This window comes from Amblyomma mixtum, chromosome 2 (genome assembly GCF_055824585.1).
Source record: "Amblyomma mixtum isolate Tamu chromosome 2, ASM5582458v1, whole genome shotgun sequence".
Taxonomy (NCBI): Eukaryota; Metazoa; Arthropoda; class Arachnida; order Ixodida; family Ixodidae; genus Amblyomma; species Amblyomma mixtum.
Genome location: NC_143013.1, coordinates 267687269 through 267710224, shown reverse-complemented (window position 1 = coordinate 267710224; position 22956 = coordinate 267687269). Strand labels below are relative to the sequence as shown.

Below are 22956 nucleotides of genomic sequence, written 5' to 3'. Positions count from 1 at the left end.
TACTCCAGCTGTTACCGGAAAAGAACGGTGAGAGCCTTGAGTTTTACTCAACTGCAAGTTCAACAGGATTTCCTTGCTCTAAACAAAGGAAGATGTACTTAACTTAACTTCAACTTTAACTATATTGAAATGACAAATGTGGAACTGTTGTCTAGGAAGTAAGAAAAAAGAAAGGTGATCGTATATGTGACGATATATCACGAGTAATACACATTGTAGCGATCTTTCATATCTTTGAAGGCACGAAAAAACACGCGTTTTATCGCAGCATCAGCTTGGAAGCCTCGAATCTAAGCTCAAAATTAGAAAGCATAGTCGGCAGCTGTGAACTAAAGAGCAGCGCATTGCGGCTCTTACTGACAGGATATACGTACCGAGACCGTAAACCAATGTCATTCTCAGAGGCTTCCGTCGCATACAGCTTACATGATTTCCTATAGTATACAGCAGACCCTAATTACGCCTTTATCGCAAGTGTGTGAAATAATAAGAACAATAAAGACTTTCGCCCTGCTCGCGCCTGTAAATATGACGAGAGAAATCAATGCCCAAGCTGCCTCCGACTTTTTTCTTAATTCCTGAATATAAACAACCGCTTTATGAACCGCCGCGCAGCTCGAAGTTCTACAAATTATGGTTTGAAGCTCTACGATTTTGCGCATCATGTGTGAGCCCTGAAGAGAGTGTAAATTGAAAAAATGGCCTGGCTTAGCTTATGGTTAAGCCTAGGATGCGAAGCATAGTTTTGCGGTCTGGCGAGCCGCCCTCTCCCTGGCCGACATCTCACTGCTCAACTGACTCAAGTGCGTCGCCTTTTGCGTGACGTCAGTATCTCCTAGCGGTAGGAGCGGGAGTTAGGCCGCCGGCGGAGGCTGCGCGTCCGCAAGCGAGGGCACGAGGCCCCAGCTTTCACAGCTGTTGTGACGTCATATCACGTGGTGCGCCGATGAAGGTCAAATGGTAGCTACGCGGCCGTGCGCGGCGCAGCAAGGAAGAGCTCGGTTGTGCGAGTAATATGCTTCACATAAAACTTGCTCATGGCTTATGGATGGCCGTGGATACCGCGTATGCTATACTTCCACGTCCGGTAACTCCCGATAAAAAAAAACAAAAACACTGCAAATGGCCCAGTTTCGATGCGTTCCGTCGGAACAGGCGTTATTAAGTGACACAGATATATTTTAGTGCTTCCCACCCAGCGGCTTCACTCTGGTACAACCAAGGAGGTGCGTACGGCAAGGGCGCATTAGTGCATAGCTGGACGGGCGCACAGGTTTTACAAACATGGGCACGCACGCACACACACAAACGCGAGAATGTCGAAACTTGAGCTGCAAGTTTGGATAAGTTCAACATAGTTACAGCGTGGTTTCGGAAGGAAGGGGGGGGGGGGGGGGGTGCCTGCGCGTGTACGCATAGATTCCTTTCCTTTCTGGCGACGTTCCTCGCCTTCCTCTCCGTCCGGCACCGCACAAAAGCTGCTCTACGGGGGTGTGCTTCCTGCCTGAGAAAAGCCAGAACAGAGCCATAAATTAAAAGGGGGCCCCCTACACACCCACTCCTCCACCATCACTGGTGTAGTGACGTCGTCGTTTCCCTGCGGCTATGCTGCTGCGAGCCGCGGTTCGGCCGGCGGGCTTCTTGCGTTGCGCGCCTCTTCTAGAGGGGAAGAGGAGATAGGGAGGGGGGGGGGGGGGGGGGGCAGCCTAAGAAGAGTAGGGGCACCACGACGCGGTGAGAACGACGTTCCTAGGAGAACTCCGCGGAACCTGCGAGAAGACAGCGATGAGGCCCCCGACGCAGTAGTTTGCGATGCTGAGAGAGCGCACTTCTCTGGAGCAGACGTATCGGGACTCCCGGTGAAGAAACGTGGGATGGTCATTTTGGGCCTCTGTATGCGTTGCTGTGAGCACGTGAACCGAAGATGTGTTCTGTCAGCGGGGTTTTACGAAACCCTCGTCCGTCCCGTCCCTGTCATAAAACGCAAAGGGTTGAGACGGGGAGCGGCTGGTTTCAAGGGCGCGCCTGGTCGGTTTTTTTTTTTTCGTTTTCCTCTTGTTGTTTCTCGTTTTCTTCTCTAGTTTTAGCGTTGGACGATGGATTTAGTTTATCGAGACTATACCCTTAAAGGAGATGACTCTGGTCTTCATTTGTGCCGATTCGTATACGCACAAAAATATGTGGGCGTTCCGTTTTCTTGTGCTCACAATATCAAACACTTTGGCTCCGTGCCCTCTAAGGTTTTTCGCGGGAAGTTCACGAGAAAGAAACACAGAAAGCAGAGTAAGAAATGCTGGAAAGAAAAACGGTGGAACTAGAGTAAGAATTGAAATACAGCGTAGTCTACAGTGACGAACCAAATCAGTGCAAGGGCAGGAAGTCGTGGTTTCATGCTGTGGGGGAAAGGGGAGCAGTTTTTACGCAGTATGCGAAAAAGTTGTGAAAGAAAGGAAAACAATACAGGCGTTTCAGCGGAATGTAGCGTCACTTTCCTACTGCTGAGTCTATAAGGGCGCCTAAAGAGAATCCTTCAGTGTACTGTTGAACGTGTGCCGTTACCGCCACAGTCCAAGCTATTATAACAAAGGTAGTTCGCAACCGCGTTGAAGCCGGACTCCAGTGTGCAATTATAAAATTGAAACGTAATGGGCAGATGTCAGCTGTAACCCTTCCTTTCGGATTCCTGAACAGGCGCCTAACTGAGAACCCAGTGGGTAGATCTATTCTTCGGTTCAATGCAGCAAGGCCATAAAGCTACTATTCCGCAGGCACTTCCCCTCTGATTGTTGCGTTGTTTTAGGAGTGCACGTTCGTGTCTGGGCAAACTCAGTGTTAACACTCCCAGCTACAGTCATGTGGTCGTCTCGTATCTATGCATATTTTAGTTTATCGTCTTACATCTTCCCATCTCTTTTCCGCTTGGTTTTCAGCTGCTTAGAGCTTTTCTTCGTTAGTGCTCCCTGAGGATGCTGCAGGTTGGCGACACCCAACCGGACGGAAATTAGTTGGTCATGTACTCCGGTCCTCTAAATGCACTCGCGGGCTCGTCAAAACCCGTATTCGCAGTACCAGAGGAGCCATATGATAAAAAGAAAGAAAAAAAAACACTCACGTTTAAATTGTGTTAGTTCACCAAAATATTTGGGCCGAAATGTTCCCGCCAGAACATATTCGTGCACACCAAAGCGCGGGTGCGTATATACCATCCAAAAAGTAAGTTTCTCTTTTTCTATATCCGACCTGCACCGGAGGAACCGTGCCGAATTGTTTAAATCACAAAAGCGCTTCACCGCACGCAAATCCCGCCGGACAAACTTTAGGTTACGGTGCGACGCTGTGAGTCTTCGCACCAAACGATATACACAAATGTGCTAATGGGTGTCCATCCGCTCCAGCTGCGCGTATCGCACCCACTCCCGTCGTGACGCGGCTTCGCGGAGGGCCCAGGTTCGGGCTGAACGCGGACCGGCCAGAAGCGCCGCGGCCTCTCGGTACACAGTTTACGCGCACGGGCGCACACGTCGGCGCAACTGCCTGGCCATGTTTACGACTCTCCCTTCTGGCCGCTGTCCGCATCACGTGACTCGTATTCGCGAGTTTCTCTCCTGCGGCGAACATCTCTGATGCGGATGAACGGAAAAGCCGAGCAGAGCGATGGGGAAAGGGACTCCGTATTCATCTGTACTGGGGGGTCCTGATAGTAAACTACCGTATTTACTCGCGTAATGGTTGCACTTTTTTTTTAACTTACGCATATTTAGCGTTGCGATCATTACGCGGGGTAAATTTTCCACAGAACATTTTCGAGCATCGAAAACGGAAACAAGTTGCAGGTCAGACTTTTTACAACAGCTTTCACGAGTAAGGGTAAGCTATCACAAGTAAGAACGCGTCGGAAAGTGTTTGCTGCGGGATGACTGCAGGTCAACCAACAGACAGCTGCCGCTGTAACAGTGCGGGACATCAAAACAAAAATGGCGGCTGACAGAGCAAGATGGTCATCAGCCCGTGCCACCCGTGAGCAAGTGCTGACAGATGGCAAGCACGATCATCGTCAGCTAGACTTGGCACACGACAAATCGCAGCGGCAAGTTCGGAGTGCGATCATTACGAGGGGAATCAAAAAAGTTTTGAGACAAAATTCAGCGGTGCGATCATTACGCTAGTGCGATCGTTATGCGAGTAAATACGGTATAGTTCTTGTGCGGGTGCCAGAGAATCCATAAAGAGAACCGTAGATTGCTATACCGCGGTATAAACCACAGTGCAATTTTTTTAAATGCAGAAATGTGCAGTCTTTGTCCAAAATATACAGCCCAAGGAGTTTGCTTCCAAGTCGTGTAGCGGGACCCTTACGCACATTTGACAGTCCTAAGCCTGGCAGGGTTGAGGACTTAATTTCCTCCCGCCTTAGTGACACTAGGTTAGCTTAGTACGCAAGAGGAGCCGCGCTGCGGGGCTTAGAAGCAGACTCCTTGGGCTGTATACTTTCGACAAAGACTGCACATACTGCACTGCTTGCCCGAGAGATTCACCATATATTCGCCAGATATTCGCGTATGTAGGTATTTACGATCTTTCATTAACCAGCGCAAAAAGACAAGTAGAAGATGATGTGGACGGACAGCGTTTCCATCCACGTCATCCTTCTTCTACTTGTTTGTTGTCTTTTTGCGCTGGTTCATCAAAGATCATGGAAGACCAACTAGCCCAATAGCATGCGCATTTTTGTGATAATAAGTTCAAGGGATAAAGTGGCGCAGGAGCTCCGCAAAATTTCAGTGCGAAGGTGCTACTTCACGACGTCTAACCGGTTCACCGAGTTTGTGCGAAGCTTGACCGTGAGGATGACCTTGGTCAAGCCACAAATAAATAAATATTGCTGCGGTGAGATTCGAACCCGTGCCGACACGAACAGATCAGCTTCGCTGGCCACTGCTCGAGAGCACTATGCTATAACCGCAGCTTTCTTTTTTTCTTTATTGCATGGAAGAACTTCCGTAGAAAGGAGGAAAACTTCAGTCAGACTGGTTCGCGTCTCAAGTTACCGGGCTGCTTAATAGGAGCCCGCCATAGCCCTAACTCAACACTGCATCCCCATCAAAACATCAAAATTCAGGGAGGCACACACATGCATCTAGGCACGGTAGCCAGCTTGGAGGTTCTTCGCGTACAGCATATACCGTATTTTCCGGTGTATAAGACGCACCCTTGTATAAGACGCACCCGCCATATATGCAGGCTGTCATTGAAAAAGTTGGTATATAAGACGCACCCCTGTATAAGACGCACAACAATTTAACCGGTTAGGCTAGTGAGAATGAAACACGCTTGCGCGAGCATCGCGAAATTCACTGTACCTGTGACAAATTCTTAAGCAACGCTAAGTGATCGAAAATGGCAACACTCACGCTATACCCGCCCACGTTTTAGAAAAAAAGAAAAAACGAAAGTGCTCTGCATTATGTCCATAACAACATTTTATTTCTACTTAAAACCTATGAAGTCTTCATCTTCGTATACGCTATCAAAAAGTTCGCCCATTTCTGGCGGCAACGAGGCTGAAACATTCTCTTCGTACTACGTACACGGAGCAAAGTTGCAAATGGCGGCTAAAAAAGAACACCGGCTTGTCTTGACTTCTCTTGACAGTGGCGAGAAGCGCGATTGTCTTCATCTTTTGGCATTTCACATTACTTTTGCTTGGGGCCTCCGAAACGGTTGCGTGTTTGTGATCCCGGAAGTCGTCATCCCAGCTGTTTCATGATAAAGTTCACCTAAGAAAAGCTGCGCACGGCGGTCCCCGTATTGAAGTATTAACCGCGTTACAACCGCGTCATTGGTAGTGATATTTTTTCAATGAAAAAAGCTTGAACATGAACCTGAGTAACTTCTGAACTCGCAAAAAAAAACGCGAAAAATTAGCGTATAAGACGCACCCTTGTATAGGACGCACCAGCAAGATTTCTGAAAAAAAGCCGCGTCTTATACACCGGAAAATACGGTACACTCCTCACCAAAGCGCACTGTTCACGAAACACAGATTTGGACGATCTTGGTGGCTCGGCATGTCTGTCCATCATACGGCTTTTCCAAAGACTGAATAGTCCCATCGATCACGCCTCGTGTTAAACGGCATGCAGCACACTCTCGCGCTGTGCATTGCCCGTCGTCGTCTACTTCAACTAATACTACTATCGAACTAATAAACACGCTCTTGCGTTGAGAATTGTACACCATAGCCTTCTTCAACTAATACTACAATCGAACTAATATCGTCGGCAGACATGCCGACGACCCATCAAAGAAAAATCATGAGTCAACCAGACTAAACACATGCCTTCGCACGTCTACTCGGTTTAACTACGTTAAAACCCTACCACTTTTTTCACGGCTTGTTACAATGAAGCCTCATGACGTTTAGGAGCATAGTAAAGACAACAACGAAGGCAACGGTATTCAGCCGACTGCACGGTCCAGTGATGTTTACACCAAGACTTTTTATAAGTAAGAAGTGTGCTAGAATTCTGACAATCACTTCACGTCACGCCACGTCATGTGCTTTACGGCACTTGCCAAAAAGCGTCCTTGCGCTGAGACATTGCATAACTCGTAGGTGTTGTCACTTCCTGTGTAAGTCATTGCAACATATAAGACTAATTATGCTCCCGACGACAGAGCCGCATTGGCAAGCACAGGAGAGCGCCATCCTTGCTTCACATCCGAAGATTAAACTCCTCTCCTCTTTTGAGTTCTATAACCGCCGCGGTTCCTCAATGGCACAGGCGTTCGGTTGTTGAGACCAAGGTCACATATTCGGCAATGCGGCCACGGCGGTGCATTTAGCCGAAATGCACGCACTGCGACACGAATTATCACCATCAGCTGTATTGACAAGAGAACGTGTTCCGAGTGTTCAGTTGAGTAATGGATGACGAGGACCACTTAATTGGTTCACGTTATAGGTGACGACCATCACGTGACCTTGATTCGGGATAGCGTCATTTGATGTGAACGGCAACTACGATGCCTCTGCAGTGAGATAGTTAGAGGGGGGGGAGGGGGGGGGGGAGGCCTGACACCAAGGTCGACGTGTTCCACTGCTTCCGCAGCTGTGCCGGTAGTCAAGTGATGATGACGTCATTCCGCACGGACGACGCGATCCCCGCACAAGCCTGTAACAGCTCACGCTGAAAAAAATGGGCAGTTTGCTCAAAATCGGGTGGGCAGCCTGCCACCTTCCACGGTGAGCAAGTTGTGATGACGTCACAGGTTCGCACCACGTCACGCTTGACGGCGGTCTCCATTTCTGCCTGCAAGAACCTTTTTAATGCCAGAGCATAAATAAAACGGACGCATATCAGAGACAACGCCGGGAAGCCACAGTCGGTATAAAAACAGTTGCACTTCACAGGGCGTATAAACACTTAATGCCCGTCTCTTCGCGCTGCCGAGGCTCGACCTCACTGTTTGTTGTCTTGCGCCCTCGCGGTCACGTCGCCAAGATCATCTCCGCTGATCGTCGCGTCTGAAAGCGCGTTATCTGGGATGCGGCGGCCACAGTCGGGACGTCCGTATACACGTTGTAAAAAAGCAGAGAAGACCGTAACATCAGCTTCTTCCTTCCCTCCCGCGATTTGTTTTTGCAAGGCACTCAGCAGGCCGCACTTCCCTCGTAACTTTCTTCCGACGGCAACTCCCCTCTCCCATTATACACATACAATCTTCTCTCAGCAAAAGTTCCTCTCTGCCTCCTCTTCCACCGATTTCCTCGATCAGGGCTCCGTCTCCCTGTACCAAAAGCGCGCTTCTTCGACATATGTATTTTTGTGCGTGTGTGTGCGTAGAGACGCCAGTGTGCATGCACGCTCGGGGTGCATGGGACCACTTTACTGCACCGTCGTAAACATATCCGACGGGCGTAAAAGTCGCATAGCTCAAACTCGGAGCCCGCCGAGGCGACACGAATGAGAGGGAGAAAATAGTAAGAAGAAGAAGAACGGGGCTGAGAAATGCGTGGTAGCTATATGCGAGAGGCTTGCATGGATCGCGCAGTCCGCGGCGTATATCTGCGCTCGCCTGTGCACATTCAGCGCACGCTATAGCCGCTAGACACACTGTCAAGGGCATCTCCAAACTCCACGCTCCATTCCCCTCTCTTTCTTCCCCGTTCTTTCGCTCTAGAAGCGTGCGACTCTGCACCCACGACGCTCCAACGACGATTTGTGGTAACCTAATCGTTGGCCGGAGGTTTCGGCTCGGAGCCGCCTTGTACTACACAAGCGCGAGCGCTGAGAGCCCTCATGCTAAGGGCAAAAGAAAGAAAGAAAGAAAGGAATAAAGGAAGAAAAAATAAAGAGAAAAAGAAAGGAAAAGAAGAAAAGAGAAGAAAGAAAGAAAGAAAGAAAGAAAGAAAGAAAGAAAGGAAAGAAAGAAGGAAAGAAAGAAAGAAGGAAGAAAGAAAGAAAGAAAGGAAAAATAAAGAAGGAGAAAAAGACAGAAAACAGAAAGAAAGAAAAAGAAAGGAAGAAAGGAAGAAAGAGAGAGAGAAAGAAAGAAAACAGAAAGAAAGAAAGAAAGAAGGAAAGAAAGGAAGAAAGAAAGAAGGAAGAAAGAGAGAAAGAAAGAAAGAAAGAAAGAAAGGAAAAAGAAAGAAAGAAAGGAAGAAAGAAAGAAAGAAAGAAAGAAAGAAAGAAAGAAAGAAAGAAAGAAAGAAAGAAAGAAAGAAAGAAAGAAAGAAAGAAAGAAAGAAAGAAAGAAAGAAAGAAAGAAAGAAAGAAAGAAAGAAAGAAAGAAAGAAAGAAAGAAAGAAAGAAAGAAAGAAAGATGCGGCAGGGAGAAAAAGTGTTTATCGTAACTCATTATTTTGTAGTGTGTGTTCCGGTTCGACGATCCCTGGAATAACAAACCAAAGTCTTCGAGAGCACGAAATTTGATTTTTTTTTGTTTTATACAGGGTTTCCGTACAAGTAGTTGTCAGCCAAGCTTCTTCAAGCAAGCTGCCTGCGGCTGCTGGCTCTTCTTTAATACTTCGTGAAGGGCCCGTGCCTGGTTCAACCGAAAACAGCCCACACACGCAATGAGCTGGCGGCGCTTAAAATGAGTGGAACGTAAATTGGCTGTATGTATATGCTAGATCAAAACAAACTAGCGCTGCAGTAAAAAAAAAAAAAAAAACGGGAGAAGAGAAAGCAGAAACTGTCGATTGCGGTATTTTCAGGGGCCATCTGTGCGAGGAGTTCGCATTGTTATTTCCCGCTAGCGAAAAGAAAGAAAAAAGACTTTGCAGCGGTCAAAATGAGAAGGGGGTATCTGTTGCTGAAGCAGCCATCATCGTTGGCGCTTCGGTGTAGAGGGTTGCTGCGATGCCTGTGTTTTCTTTCTCTCTCTCTCTCTCTCTCACACGCACACACGCACGTACGCACATATTCACGCATACGCACACACACACACGTACGCGCGCACATACACACACACACGCCCACACGCATCAACTCCCTTCTGCCCGCGGCAGGCAGTGATAGTGGCCCAGTTGTTGCCAGTCAAGGAGGAGGACGAAAAACATTGTTATACGATAGCAAAGAAGCCTCATCGGAGTAAACCGCCGGCGGCGACCGTCCTGAAAAATCCTGATCGGCTGGTGAACATCAGTGACTTCGCCAAAGCGGAGAAATCATCACCAGATTTGAAGTGACCGACGACCGTCCGGCTTCGTCCATAAAAATCTTGATTGGCTGGTGGACATCAGTGACACCATCAGTGACGTCACAACAGCGGAGAAATATAGTTGGCTTAAGGGACGGGACGTCAACAGATCGAGAATGCCCATTTGTTCCAGGCAAGTGACGTCAGCAGATCAGCTTCGTCTACAGGCATGATCTTTTCTCTTCTATCTCCATGCGATCACAGCAGCAACAATACAAACAACATCGAGCCGCGCTTAATTCTTGCAGTATGGCCTAGATGACATTCTCACTAGCGAGCAGGTTCTAGGGGCCTAAGGCACAGATGTTTTTCAAGAAGAGGACCCGTGCTCATTCTCAACACAAGTATGAAGGACAAGACGTCATGCGTTGTTCATGACACGTCCTGGATTATCTGAGGTCAAGCAAAGGACTAAAAAGCAAGCAATAACATCGCGGCGCTCGATAGCAAGAGGAGAAAGACCTGTGGCTGGAACACGCTATTTTCCCACGCTGGCGGGGTGAGAAATGGCTGCTGCGAGCGGCCGATATTTGATGCTCAGCAACCCATTCCCCGTGGACGATAGATAATGTCCCAAGAAGGCATGGTATATCCAGGAGCGTTTTGTTTAGCTTAGTTCACACACAAAAGAAAGAAATGAGAGGGCAAAATGAGGGGACGTCTGCAGCACGACAGATTGTGTACGTACGCTGCCGGCGCTCCCAGAGGGCGCCTGTGTGTGGCCGACTGTGAAATATCGCAGGCCTGTCTTTCGACGCGATCGGCTGTGGCAAGCCGACGGGACGGGAAAGCAGCAAAACGAGACAGACGCTACTAAAGATGCTCGTCAAATCGCTGGGGATTATCAAAGGTGCAAAGTTCTGAATCCATATAGGATTCCATATAGGGTTGTATAGGAAGTTTAGCGGGGACAGGGAGGGCGCAGCTGATGATGTTACTTGGGGATCAGTGGGAGAGTCCTTTGTCTTGCGGTGTATGTGCGTATATGAGATTATAGCGTCCGCTTACCGTCCTACTCGCATGAGGTATGTGCTGGGTTCGATCCCCAATGCCGCCGGGTTCCCACCGGTGACACAGTTGGTACAGGTCTTCCTCTGGCCTCGTGCTCGGGTTATCTGGGGTGAAATGCTTGGGAAATGAGTCTTCGACCCCACCTTAAGTAGACAAAGATACCTTGTGCCATGGCGCTCTTTAACAATATCTGCCCTTGTACCATGAGATTCATCATCAGGATGAGGATGATTATGAGCATTACGATGACCGCTCTGAAGTTTTACAAAGCGGTGCCCACGTATATGAAGTCTCTGCTGCATCGCTGTGAATATATCATTTTTTTTCTTTGTTTGTAACACTGCTAGCTAAAACTAAATGTAGCAAAGCAGCAGCTCACCTGCGTATACAAATGAAAGGAGGAAATTTCACAACAAGGAACTAAAAAATATTAAAACATTTAAATATATGAACATACAATATAATTGTACTGGTAGATAGAACAGCATTTTTTTCAATACAACATGAAACAGGAGACAATAGTCAGTGAAATGGAACACAAACATAAATTGAAAATTAGAAGGAGAGAGAAAAAAGGGGGGCGAAGAAAAGAGGTGGAACGAAATTGTAAGCATGTATACAAAATGAAAGGAGACGAATGCGAGACCGCTTAATTATAGGAACACACACATCAAGTTTAGATTAAGTTTGCGATCTAGAGCAGGGTCGCCTCGCCAGTGGCATTTGCTTGGAGGGTGGTGCTGTGGAAATTACTCCGCGACTGCAGGATAAATAAAAATTCTAACAATAGTCACAAACCTATTTCTACAGACTGTCATCGCTGAGACCGTCTGGTTTATCCCTCCTAGACTTACGAGCACATGAAAAAACCTAACCTAACCTAACCTAACCTAACCTAACCTAACCTAACCTAACCTAACCTAACCTAACCTAACCTAACCTAACCTAACCTAAACCAATCTCAACTTTCAAAAGTAACTTCCTAGGGTGTTTAGTTTTGAGTCGGTGTTTAGTTTACGCAGTTAGAAACAATGCTTACACAGAGCTTGCGCGTAAGTGAACGTGTGAAAAAGAGGGAGAGAGAGAAACAACACGCCGGAAATGAAATAGGTGACCGTTGTTTTTTTTCCTCTCCACTTAGCACATTGAGGCCCTTCGGACATTCACAGGTATAGTGCTGCGGCAGTGAAAAAGCTTTCTACCTTCAGACATGTCTTTCTGCACAACATAAGTCTTCAGTAAGGGAGTAACACAGTTCCCACTTCGAGTTATTGATCAATGCGCTCTCGCCCTTCCATAAGCTTGCCGTCCCGGTTAGCTCAATTGATAGCGCGACTGCTCCGGTGAAGCGGTGGTCCTGGGTTCGAACCCCGGACCAGGACGAATTTTTCTTTAACTACGAAGTTTCTGAGAAATCTGTACAGCTTTCCTTTGTAGCCGTTTGGCTGCGCTCGGGTGGATGTCAATGAGTAATTACTCCCTTATTACAAATCTACTCCCCCTTGGGAGATTCCCTTAAAAACATCTGGCCAACCTAGATCTTCTCTCTAAATACGCGCAAGAAGCCCCATTAAGGCTCGTATCTCCAGTCCCATTATTCGTTTTGAGACAGGACCGTGTTGCAAAGCGGCTGCGTAACACCAGTCCGAGCACGCTTTTCTGGATCTCGTTTTCCAAAGTTAACTCCACCACGAGTCCCCCCCTCTCCTTCCCTCCCCCGTGCACGTCAGTATAGGATGGGGAAAGCAGAGAAGGTAAAGGGAGGCTATGGCGTGGTGGGGGTGCGTGCGATCTATCAAACGCAGAGGCGTCCGACACGGTTCCCTCCGCAGAGGCCAAAACCAACACGGGGCGCCTTGTCTCATTAGCAGCTTTTGAAGGGGCCCTCTTCGCACGACGCCGCACTCGGCTGCTGTTGTTCGGCCGGAACGACTCGCGCCGCTGCGGTCCATCTTGCATGCAAGCTGGCGTAAACGGCCCACCCCGCTGCCACCGCCGCTGCGGCTGCTACTGTGGCACTGCGCTGGGATTCGAGAGGCGTCCTCGATCAGAGCGCGATCCTCTGTACCGTATTCGCACCATTATAGCCCAGCTGGAAGAGAGCCACCGTTGAAATGCAGGGGGGTCCTGCTTATAAAATTGCGAGGACAATTTGGCGACTAAAGTGTTGAGAGGCGAAAGCCGAGGACACTATGCCGCGACGACTTCCGGGGGATGTGACGTCACACCGTTCCCGTGGCTATTTCGACGCAATTTCGTCATTTTTGCCTATATTTAATTAACAAATTAATCTAGTCATCGAACTTGGCTTCTAGGTTCATTTTTTCCTCCTCTATCTGAACCAACCTTTGGTTTTTTTCTATCGTTTTAGTCCCCGAGTTAAACGCGCGTACACGCTTTGCTAACGGACGACAGTATGAGCCATTAAAGGCCTTCGCCTTAAAACAAAATTCAAGTTTGAGTTCGGTTCATGCTTTCTCTTGTTCCCCGCCTATGGGCTCGCTGTTTAGTGCGACTGACCAGAGGTCGCCCGGGAACCCAGCTTTTACTTATGAGAACAGGTTCAGAACGTCGATCGTTCAAGACAATCAAGTCTGAGTTCTCATCTGTATGTTAGGAAGTGTTACAGCAGAAGAAGAGAACAGCTTGTCTTTCGACGTTCTCGATATAGTTTTTCTTCTCTTAACTACTCTGGCCATATAATGGACCATCTCCTGTCACTTCTACGCACTACACATGTCCTGCTCGTGCTTGCTATTTAAAATTTTCTTTACTCGCATTTAATGTCCAATCCATGGTGCTTTCTTTCCAAAATTCCTAGAGAGGGCTAAATAAAGAGTGCGAAAAGTGCTACAGATATCAGTTCTTCGGGGACTAACTGCGTTGCCATACCGCCTTTAGTCAGTCCTTCAGAGAGCAACCATATACTCCCTTCAGGGACTAACTGCAAAGGTGCATCAACCACATTTAGTCCCTCGATGGACTAACCGTTCATCGCGAGGAGTAATCGGTGCAGTTAGTCCCACTTTGCCCAGTTTTTGGTTCATATTGCACGCCACAAATTTGCAAAGGAACTTATCTCCCGTGGTTGTATACCGCGTGAATACGGTAATGGGGGGTGCCCATGCAGCACAGCGCTCGCGGTCGCGGTATATATGGCGCCCGATAAATGTCCTTGCCCGCCGGAGAGTGGAACGAAGGGAGCAGGGAAGGGCTGCGCCCATCTTGCGTGCTCTCCGCAGCGTCGGCAGCAGTGCGTGGGACGGCGGCGCGCCATCCATGTGGTAACCATCGTGGCTGCGGCAATCATTCACCCGGATTGCGAGCGCCCGTCCGGGCCGTCCCGCGCCCGGCTTCTGGGTTGCTGCTGCTGCCGGTCTCGGCGCGCACGCACGCATCGCAAGGTCCGCAATCCTGAGCCAAGGGTGCAGCCCGCCTCGATTGCAATGAGGCTGCTCTTCGAGAAGGGAACCGCGCTGTCCTCTCTTCTTCCTCCTCTTCATCTCCTTTCCACTCCACCCACGCGTATTGTAAACCGGACGAAGCCTGTATAGGTTGTCCTAAGCGAGCATCACGTACAGCCCCTCTGTGCCGATACCAACTGTAAGCTAGCCCATTAGGCAGTTGTTAGAAAATGATTCGTACATTTCGCGAGCCCATAACGGCGTAATAGCATTATGTATGTATTGCGAATGTATACATAATTTTAACTCTCGTCCGCAGTGGTAAGTGACAAATGCATTGGTGCCAATCGAATTACGAACCTGCCCGTTTCAAAGGAGTTTTAGCACCAACGCACAGAAACTCGTTCTCTTTGCCCGCAGAGGACGCAAAAGACGAGGAATCGTTTTGTTTTTTTGTTTTTCCATGTTCCCAACCCGCTGCCTCGTGAGACCTTGAGGGGGGGGGGGGGGGGGGGGGGGCGCTCACTAGCAGATGAGCATATTGCCTCGAAGGCTTGAAATGTTCGTTCGTTTTTACCTCAAAGCTGCCGTCATGCGGCTTTATCGCCTTGTTTGTAATGCAAGGAGCGACCAGATTTATATAGAATGATCGCATCCAGGCGCAACATCTAGATGTGCAGTAAAAAAAAAACGGTCCGGCGCACGTGCGCGCTGATCAGTGATGACTGAGCTGAGCTGATGACTCAGTTGATTTGCATCATTTCTGTTCTCGCGATTCATTCACAACACTAAGATGTACCGCAGCTCCGGAACGCCGCGTAATCTTTTCATACAGTTACGAAGCGCTTCAAGCCCACGGAATCCCACTTTTCTCTGACGCAGGCGTATGTTCCCCACGCTGCAAGTGAAGCTGTACGGGCTCGACCCGCAGGCGGACTACATGCTCATGATGGACTTTGTGCCGGTGGACAACAAGCGCTACCGGTACGCTTTCCACAGGTAAGCTAAGCCGCAGGCCTTCGACTATGCTGTTGTGCGAGCGTTGTGTCCGTAGTCGAAGTAAATTGTCGCATGTGGCTGTGGTTATGATACCACGACATATAGCAACGCTGAAGCGTTATGTATTTTGTATAGCAACAGAGTCTACGACCGGAAGCGGACAGAATGGGTGAGGGAACAAATGCGGGTTAATGACATCCTAGTCGAAATCAAGAGGGCTTAGGCAGGGCATGTAATGCGAAGGCAAGCTACTCATGGCCGCGTATTATAGTGATCAGGCATGAATGCATTCGCCCTTCGCGCTCGTGCAGCTCCAGCTGGATGGTGGCCGGCAAGGCGGACCCCAACATGCCCCCGCGCATCCACGTTCATCCAGAATCTCCCTGTAAAGGCGCCCAGTGGACCAAGCAGGTGGTCTCCTTCGACAAGCTCAAGCTCACAAACAACCAGCTGGATGACAACGGACACGTGAGTGGCTTGTTTCGGGCCTGCCACGGTGATCGTGGCGTTCGGCTCACAAGGTCGGTGGTGCGAATCCCAGCAGGCGTTGCGGCTACATTTGCCCTTATAAAAGTGGTCTACAGACTATCTATAGACTTCTTATAGACTCTATTGCCTTCCTATAGACATTTCATTTTGTCTATTCATAGTCGATAAATTGTCTATAGACAAAAGTCTACTGAAAGTGTATGACCATAAATCTATAGATTGTCTATATACTGTCTATAGGGCTTGTATTGCCTATAGACTAGTCTATAGGATTTGGCTTTTTATAGATTCTGCTGCCTTCCTATCGACATTTCCTTTTGTCTATTCATAGTCTATGAATTGTCTATAGACAAAAGTCTACTAAAAGTCTATGGCCATAAATCTATAGATTGACTATAGACTGTCTATGAGATTTGCATTGCCTATAGACTAGTCTATAGGGCTTGTCTATAGAGAGACTACAGACTTAATAGACAAAAGTCTATGGACGGTCTGCAGCTAGACTATCTAAAGGTATTTTTGTAAGGGTAGACGCAGGAAAGATGCAGAGGACGCATCTGTGCTGTGCAATATCAGTGCACGTCAAAGATCCCCGTGTGATCCAGATTTAATCGGAGCCCTTCACTACGGCGCCTCATTCTCACTCTTCCTTTCTCTCACTGCACGGTTTACGTGTCCACTGAGAATGCGACAGTTGCTGCACTTTTTCTTTCTTCACAAAATGTCTATTTCCTTTTCTGGCCTCTGCCGCCAGTGTTGCCACATCATTAGTCCATGTACAATAGTCTAAAAGTGTAACAGCTCTTCAGAACTGTTAGCTATAGTGCGCCAGAATCCACGCAACGATTTGCGGATGTTTGTGTCGAACGTCTTTCGTTTAAACCTGGCACACTGGTTTTAAACCTAAGGACATATCGATTCTGTATTGAACCTTAGGCAGATCGCTTCTGCGTACCCTTAACTGCTATATTGCAGACCAGACAGGCCAGTAAAGCGTGTCTTGGTTTTGTGTTTTGTGTATTTAAAACCCTTTCATTTAACTCAAAAACTGATGATACCGCACACCCTGCCAAAGAAGCCTGGGTTTAATATCAGGTTTTGAGGGGTTTAACGTCCCAAAGCGTCGCAGGCTACGAGGGACACCGTAGTAGAGGGTTCCGCATAATATCGACCACCTGGGGTTCTTTAGCCTGCACTGATATCGCACAGTACATGCGCCTCAGCATATTCGCCTCCACTGATATGTCATTGCTCCGGCCGGCATCGAACCCGCGTCTTTCGGATCAGCAACCGAGCACCATAACCACTGAGCCGCCGCGGCGGCCGTAGTCTGGGCGATGTAAAAAGGAAACAACATGGTTAGCCTTTGAGACACCACGCATTGAAGCTAACTGCATATCCCAACGCTAAAAGAACGCATGTGTGCGCACAAAATACCGGCTACATTGTGTGTTTCGTGAACAAATTAAGATAGGCGAACTTACAAATCTATAAACTCTCCTTGATTGTCGGCCGGTTTCCTTGACCTCTATTATCCGCGTCATTTTCCGGGCAGTTTTTTCACTCTTTCTCTCATTCCCTCTCAATCTTTTTTCTCTCTCTCTCTTTCTCTGTTAGTATACTTTCATCCTTTTTTTTTGTTTTGCCAGGAATTTTCTGTGTTTATTTATATCCCTTACATGCGATACTGTCAGGCTGGATGTACTTTTTTTTTTCCTGAGGCGTGCCGGCTGCGCGGCCTCTTCCAGTTAACGATTGCGTTAGCAGATTTTTTTTTCTTCATTGAAATACAGATGATCTTGGCAAGGCCACGGCGTTAGTTCGAATTAAGCGAAAGTTCGAGTTATGCAAGTTCGAATTACCGGAATTCCACTGTAGTATTCAAAACGCCGAAGACGACTAAATAGTCTGTGCCTCCGCCATAAGCGCGCCAGTACTGCAAAACGTTGACAGCAAGTTCCTCGCGCTGTTGCAGATCATCCTGAATTCGATGCATCGGTACCAGCCTCGGTGTCACGTGGTGTACGTCAACCGCAAGGGAGAGGACATTTCCAAGACGGAGAACTTCCGCACCTTCATCTTTCCCGAGACCAAGTTCACCGCTGTCACCGCCTACCAGAACCACAGGGTGGGTCACGTCTACACTCAATCATACGTGCCACTGTTAAAACTTAGATTACTGAAACACGGTTTAGCAAATTTCTCGAAATAAAGAAAAAGATCAGCTGTCACTAATAATTTACGTAAATTTTGCGCATGTTCTTGTTTTCCTTGAATGTTCTCCTCGTTTCGCGTTATGGGTTGTTTTATTTATTTATTTATTTATTTATTTATTTATTTATTTATTTATTTATTTATTTATTTATTTATTTATTTATTTATTTATTTATTTATTTATTTATTTATTTATTTATTTATTTATTTATTCAGAATACCTATATGGTTAGAAGGCGTTATTGTATGAGGGGTTCAGTAGCTGGGTGTCAAACAATGGTCTAAAGTTCGCCATAATGCACATAAACATGTTTTGCTTTTTTTTCTTTGTTACCTCTGCCATTGTTTGCACTTTGTTCTCTTTTTTCAGTTGTTAAGTAAGCTACCCTCTTTGTAATGCCCGCGGCCCCGGAGGTCAATAATTACATAAATAAAAGGAATAAGTAAATAAATCTTAATTCATTTCCATGTATTTTTCAGAGCTCTCAAATAATTCTGTCTGACGAAATAATTTCTGAACCTTTTCGAACTCCCTTCCTCCGTTTCTAGAGACACACGGGCAATTTTTTAATGCACACTGGGAAAAAAATTTTCCTTACCGCACTCCTGGTAGGCTAGGCTATTTCACTTGCCAGTGACAAGTGAAATTATGTGATACACACACATTCAGGGTGCATTCACGGGGTATACTTTCTAAGCTTGTACATCGGAGTAAAAAGATGTGGTGGCTGGTGGGTGGGAGACGACTGGAGGGTAGAGGCTTCACAGGCACCAAGGGGGTGACAGTACGTAACTATCGCAGTGATCGTTAAAAGAGTAGAAAACTGAGCTAGTTGGTTCATACTTCTTGGTGGGAACAGCAGGAACAACGAAACGCGGACGCAGAAAGGAACGTCCACGTTCTGTGTGTTTATTTCTGCGCCCGCGTTTTGTTCCTATTCACCCAGAACTATCGCAGTGAAATCTGACTAAAACAACCATCGCATGATGGTTTACCAGTCATATATCAAAACCAGCCTGCACAGAGTTCACGAGCTCGAGCTAAAACAACCTGCCGCCCCCCCGCCCCCTTTTCCGCCCTAATAAAAAAGCACAGAACTCGAAGAAAGAAGCCTCTGTACTAGAGATGTGAAGGCCTGAAAAAAACACTGCAATTTTGAAAAAAAAAAACCGGTTTTTTTCGTTTTTTTCAGACGAGGGAAAATGGAAAGAAACATCGAAAATTTCAATTTCCAATATCAGAATGCAATTTGAAGGTTTTATGGCTGCTTGCTTTCAGTTTAGGCTTTTGTTTTTGCTTTGAAAACAATTACAGCATGCATCGTTAAAAGATTGGAGAGCAGTCGTCAACGCCGGTGCCAGGTAGTACTTTTAAAACGGTCGTGCTGCGAGTACGCGGGTTGAAGGCCAGGTCACATATAAGCTCCAGGCTTGACTTAAAACACACTAATAGTTTGAACAAAATGGCTGCAAATTCTACAGCGCTACACACACGGCATAAATAACATAGGCTGCTGTGCACGTAAGCGGTTTTAGCCAAATACAAGCCTAGCTTCTTGATTTCTAACTTAGCAGAGTACAGGACATCCGCAGGAATTTGGTCCAGGACAGGGGTCTTCAGCGAAGCACGTGGCCCCATCTACCTGGTGGCAAGACCTTTGCACCAACCAGCCGCTAACTCGTCTGGCTTGCCGGCTGCTGCAGATACTACCATCATCCGCCAGTTGCGAACGAAACTGATCCCGTTTCGGAAACGTCCATACAAGGATTCGCAACAGGCTTTCAGGGGAACGCGTTCGAAAGCTTGTGTGTGTGCAGTCGAACCTAGCTGTGGACACAGCTTCAATCCATGCTGCTGCGCGTAGTGCCGCATCCAGAGACAGTGACTGAGTCCGATGTTCCCTTTCTCGGTGCAATAGAACAAGAAGTTCGTTCCACAAATATGATATTTATATTTCCATATTCGCCTGAAGTGCAAATCATTATTTATCTTCTCGGTGCAATAGACAAAGAAGTTTGTTTCACAATATGACATCTATAACTACATATTCGACTGAACTTCGGAGCATTATTATTGATCGTCGTGCTGTTGCAAATAAATCTGGTTTTGTCATCTTTTGCAAAATTTCCAATTTTTCATGAAAAAACCCTGAAAAAAACGTTTTTTTTCATGCCATTCAAAATTTCATGAAATTTTACATCTCTACTCTGTACACCGCACGTAACGAGGGGTGGCATTTCTCAAACGTGTTGGCGGCGCGAAGCGATAAGATACGCTCGTCACGATTCCTTCCGACCGTACCTAATGCCGCACTCTATTTCAGCAGTTGCGCCTTCAAGTCTTCAAGTCACCGCCGTAGCCACTGCCTCCGTCTTTCTCTTTTACTTATCGTCTCTTCATTTAGATAGTCTCGCCTAGCAAGAGGGCGAGAAAGTATAGTTTCAGAGAGCGGGCATCGTGCATGCAGCGGCACTTCGCGGTCGCGTGGTTCTTTCTCGCAGCGCGAACCGTGCTATCGAAACAAAAAGAAAACAACGCGAAATTAGAAGCCGGAGATTTGAAAACGAACAAAAGAAACCCGGAGGACAACGAGGAGACTTGGCAGCGGCTTTTTTTCTCCTTTCCTCCTCTCCCGGGGCTGGTCTCCGGGTTGGCGCGGTGGCGGTGGGGGAGGCTGCGAGACAGACGAGACAGAGAGCTGTCGGCTGAGACAAATGACCGGTCTTCTCCTGGATGCGGGAACGGGCCGCGCCGCGAAGAAGAGGCACGATTGCCCTCACTCTCTAAGAAGGAGCGGCTTAGAGGTAGAGGGAAATAGAGACTGGGAGAATTCAGCGCGGGGTCGTTTCGCCATTTCACCAAGACGTCTCCTTGCTTGTTATTGCGTATCAAAGAAAAGACGGAAAGTGGCATGAAAAGTGGCATTCGCAATACCTTATCAGTGATGATTAATGCAGGTCAAACAAACGATTCTCTGCAAGAGGACCACTTGCTGGCATTTACCGCACGAGTCGAGCTGCTGTTTCCATTTTAGGGTTCCATGCCGTAACCGAAAAATCCCTCAATTATTTCATTTCATTTCATTTCAATGAAATCCCTCAATTAGACTCTAAAATCCCTATTTCAGGCCTTTTTTTTTTCTGAAACAGCTTGAGAACTCTTCCGATTTGGAAAATGTCAGACAGTTTCGATTCTTAAAACTCGCTGAAACTACGTAAAAATTACATTTGCGCCAAGTTTTACTCCAAATTTTTTTTTTAATGAAGGAAAGGGGAAAACGGACGGAACACCTTGCTCTGGCACTCCATGTATTTGGGATTTCCAGGCACATTTCTTCCAATACTCTTTCGCATCTTTCTCTCATAGATGTCTAGCACTCAGGAATCAATTCCTAAAGAAATCCCCATTATGGATGCCGAGGTATGAGAAGCATATCAGCCAACGTTAAATTAGGAAAGTTGCATAAGGCAATCCTTCAAATTCCTTAAGAACGTACGCAATGATGATGGCCTTCTTTTCCCTATACACACGTCCACATATGCGCACTTCCATCCTTCACACCTAAACTGCCGTGCTGTTCATGGCTATCTAACCGCCGAACTAAGTGAACCGTGGCGTTGTGAAAGGCAACACAGGAAAAATGACGCAGTACCGTTAGCCGGGTGACAAAGTTCTGAGCTCAGTTCTATGAAGTGTGCTCCAAGTTGGAAGAGGACTCCTTTCCTTGACCTTGATATAGAGTTACGGGACGTGGTTCGACATGGATTGGAAGGTGTAACGTCCTGAAGCTGCAAGCGGGCTGTGAGAGGACTCTGATTCGATTTCGACCATGTGGGGTCCTTTAGTGTACGCTGACATTGCGCAGCACACGGCCACTTTTCGCATTGTCGCCGTGGCCGGAGTCGAGCTCGGGCTCAGCGACGGTGATGCGAACTGAGGCACACCATTTAGCATCATGTACTATACGTTAGCAATTACTTCCTGACTTCTGCTCTGACGGCACTCAGTTTTCTTTGTTTCATTGGAAAGGTGAAGGCAGTGTGGCGTGAAGTGTCAAAGCTGCTGCGAAGTGAAGTGTCGGAGTCAAGTGATGCTCAAACTAACCCAGGTGAACATCCCTGTTTACGCGACAGTACGAGCGCAAGACGCTAGCGGGAACAAGTGGAAACGAACAGGCGATAACTGTGGACAGCAGAAGCGCTCGTTCGTCCCTTGCCTGCATTTTCACTGCACCGCGGTTTTCTTGTTCGCTCCTCTTTATCCACTTTGTTCGCACGTATATGCCCAGCCTCGTCGATGCAAGGCTGCTCAGAAAACGAGCGAAGATCGGGCGGACTGGAGGTGTTTGTGAAAGATTTACTACCAACACAACCGGCAAGTAAACATTCACTGGGGCGCCCTGACTCGCCTGCACAGAATGCTCTGTCTTGGTCAAGAGTGAAGACGCCATCAATCTGGTCCGGACAGGAGCAAAGGGGCCGGAAGGGGGTACAAAACGCCCCCTCATCGACGCCAAGCAAGCAAGGCTACAAGGCGCTAGCCAGGCAGAGCTACCAGTCCTCCTCCCGCACTTTAGCACCACGCGCGCAGAAGCGAGCGCCCTCTGTACACTGTCCATATAGGCTGTGCGGTCTGGAAACGCCCTTCTCTGCGCCGTCGCCGCCTGACAACCCGACGAGGCGTTGTAACCCGACACTGGACGTCCGCGCGGAAACACACCCAAGCAACACAGTCCGGCAGACTGCAAAAGGACGACCGCCTGTGGCGCACGAAAAGCAACAGGCGTCATGGGCGCGCGAACGCGAAAGCCTAGACGAGGAGCGATCCTCCTCTTCTTCAGAGACGGTTCGAACACTGGTGGCTCCTCAGTCAGGCTCAAAATAATGGCTTCGCAAGCGCCTTCGTTCTGAAGAGAACTATGCGGCTGCATTCCTTGCTCGCCTCTTCCTGGCAGCCAAAACAAACATGCGGGGAAGGTATTGTCTGTGTGTGCGGGCCTCGTGTGTTTGTGTGTACCATCAGAGAACCTCCGTGGTTTCGCCTTCGCTCTTGGAGTCAGCAGCGGCAGCAGCAGAGTTCGCTTTTGTGCCTGTCGCTCGGTTGCAGAAGAGTGTGGGCGCACTAAGCTTGAGC

General features: G+C 47.8%; 1 protein-coding gene across 1 annotated transcript in view; it reads left to right on the top strand.

Annotated features, from left to right (window-relative positions):
* Positions 1-22956, top strand: part of org-1 (T-box transcription factor 1) — a 59302-nt gene that overhangs the window by 18950 nt on the left and 17396 nt on the right. Inside the window, exons 3-5 of the mRNA XM_089573880.1 lie at positions 15003-15119; positions 15431-15587; positions 17584-17736. Coding sequence (XP_089430006.1) covers positions 15003-15119; positions 15431-15587; positions 17584-17736 — 427 coding nt within the window. The remainder of the gene's footprint in view (positions 1-15002; positions 15120-15430; positions 15588-17583; positions 17737-22956) is intronic.